This window comes from Electrona antarctica (genome assembly GCF_951216825.1).
Source record: "Electrona antarctica genome assembly, chromosome: 8".
Classification (NCBI taxonomy): Eukaryota; Metazoa; Chordata; class Actinopteri; order Myctophiformes; family Myctophidae; genus Electrona; species Electrona antarctica.
In genome coordinates this window covers 32208881-32211640 of record NC_136789.1, presented here as the reverse complement: position 1 = coordinate 32211640, position 2760 = coordinate 32208881, and the positions used below count along the sequence as shown (strand labels likewise).

At 45.1% G+C, this 2760-nt stretch overlaps 1 protein-coding gene across 1 annotated transcript in view; it reads right to left on the bottom strand.

The window, feature by feature from the left end:
• The window catches only part of LOC306927893 (trafficking protein particle complex subunit 14-like), a gene marked incomplete at both ends in the record, with an annotated part of 36093 nt that extends 34934 nt beyond the window's left edge, over window positions 1-1159 (bottom strand). Inside the window, 1 exon segment of the mRNA XM_079507775.1 lies at window positions 902-1159. Coding sequence (XP_079363901.1) covers window positions 902-1159 — 258 coding nt within the window.
• Window positions 1160-2760: the final 1601 nt, after the last annotated feature.

The following is a 2760-nucleotide window of genomic DNA, read 5'->3' as shown; positions in this document are numbered from 1 at the left end:
TTTGTGGATTCCTTCATTTTTAATGAGTGGCCCCCAACACAAATAATGACCGGATTTACTTGATATTCACCAATCAGAGCAGAACTCCCACCACTGGAACCTTTGCAACCACTATATTAATGGCAAGTATTTCCTACAGCTTTACGTACAAAAATCTGAACTAACCCTTTTTAAGACGTGCAATATAGGGGCCCGGCAGAGACCTATTCCCTACCTATAGACCAGGTGTCACCACACCACACCACACCACACCACACCGCACCGCACAGCACCGCACCGCACCGCACCACACCACAACGCACAACACAACAACAACAACAACAACAATAATAATAGGCCTAATAATGAAACAAGAATAACAATAATCCTCCTATAGTATAGGCTAACAATCGCAAATAATGAATAATAATAGATCAGCTATTTTGGACGCAGCTATCCAGGTCAGTGCATGTTTTTTTCAACCAGTGGTCCGGGGTGGTCCCCAGCTAAATGATGGAGAGGTGGTGACCAAATGGACCCTTATAGATCATTTGGTTTCATATTACGCTCTCAATAGTTACATTATTGTTAAAATCTGCATGGCTGCATTACTTAATGTATACAAGAAGTCTACACATTTAGAGAGAATGTAGAATAATTGTTATTTTGATCAACGTGTGGCCTGTTATCTCTCATATAATGGTACCAAATTACCAACACATCAATACAGCATGATGGAAATGTGGACAAAAATCTTATCCAACGACAACAATTACATTCTTTAGTTTTGGGGTGGTCTGACTGACTGACATGACATCATACCTCGGTTCGGCTCCGTACCAGACCCGGAGGACGGCGGCGACGGGTTGGTCCCGCCGGTACTGCCTCCTCCAGCCCCGGCCGCCCCCCCGGCTCCGGCCACGGCCGCCCCCCCGGCTCCAGCCCCTCCAGCCCCGGCTCCAGCCCCTCCAGCCCCGGCTACCCCCCCTCCAGCCCCGGCCGCCCCAGGCGGCTCCCTGCACCGCAGCACCAGTAGGAAGCGCACCGTCTCCCCCAGGTAGAGGTGGCTCCGGCGGGGCAGGCTGCGGTACCGCGCCGGGTCCGACAGGTCCTGGATGGGCACCGCCGGGAAATACATGAAGTACTCGCACTGCGCCTCCATCATGTGCCCCACGACCATCGTGGACATGTACTAGTAAAAAACCAATAGAATATACAATAGATGGTGTTTAAATGAATAAACGGGTTTATCGTTCATAATTCATATTGTTGTGATTCTTCTCCCTGCATATCCGATCCACCCATTATAGGCTCTTTCTTGGAGGATTTGTGATCGATATATTAGCCTGTTATTATTATTGATCATGACCGCATCTCTCCTCCTGGGCGCCTCTGATTGGCTACCGCAGAGCCAGAGGCAGAGGGGGGAGAGAGAGAGAGAGAGAGAGAGAGAGAGAGAGAGAGAGAGAGAGAGAGAGAGAGAGAGAGAGAGAGAGAGAGAGAGAGATCGCAGGCAGGTCACGTGGTAAGCTGTACGCAGCAGACTCCATGGCGTGAATAAAAATGGATACATGCTACTATTTTCTTATAATAATGTTCGGAACAATAATGAATGGTCTCCCTGACACCAAATATGTTTCAGTGTATTTAAGTGTATTTTAGTTTTAGTTTTTCATCCCTCAATATTAAATGTTGATGAGGATGAGAGTCCTCGACATGAAAGTGTTTATCTAATTGGTGCAGTACCCCTGCTCTGCCACTAGATGGAGCGCTCACCTCACATTCAACGTGTGTTGTTCAGCGAAGGCAAATCCAAGTGGAGCAGTGTTGCCATGTCCGCTTATTATATGCGACCTAGCTTGGGCTTGTTTTTCCTGTAGAGTTGTTTTTGCGGATTACGTTTTTTGGGCATGTTTCTTAAAAGTGTAATTTGCTTATTTAAGCTTGTTTCCTAAATGTTGCTTAAACCAGTGGTTCTCAAACATTTTCATGTCAAAGACCTCCATTTATTTATTTTAATTTTAGGTTTGTGTTTGATTGATTGATTAATGAATTTAACAGATCGGAGAATTACAGCACATTTCAAGCACAACTCAATACAAATCTGTTAACTGTTGACGACACCATAAAGTATTACACTTGTTTACAATAGGGCCCACCATGTTCAATTCATCATAACAATTAGAGACATACAGGAAAAAAAAACATAGCCTACAGTGAGGGAGGAAAGGGGTGGGTGGGGGATTCAGGTTCGTTTGGGGGAAATAAGCAGAAAAGCCTGTAAACAAAAGCTTATAAATCAATTTTCAAACAGCCGATGAATAGCCTATTACATTTAAATTGCCCATGTGTGGAGTAGGCTTGTTTTCATAAATCTGGTCGCTTATTTCTCTCGCACAATCTGGCAACACTGGAGGAGGAGTGTTTTGTTTCACTCCAAGATGGCGGCGCTGCTGCAGCTTTGTTGTTGTTGTTGTTGTTGTTGTCATGGAACGAGAGGAGTGTCGCATCTTGCTTATTGCATTATTATTTCTGTAACACGTTTACAGAGCATTTCTGAAGAGTCAGGCATTAATAAATACATGCATGTCGTTTTGTGTTCGCAGTGACAGCACTGAACGTTTTAGTGAGAAACTGCATGGAAGAGTCTTTCCATTCCCTCCAAGATGGCGGCGCTGCAGTGTCGTTGTTGTTCCATGAGGACGAGAGGAGTGTCGCATCTTTTCTTTGATAGAAAGTTTGGCCGTTAAGCAGCTTTCATGCTGGAAAGTTTGCATTTAT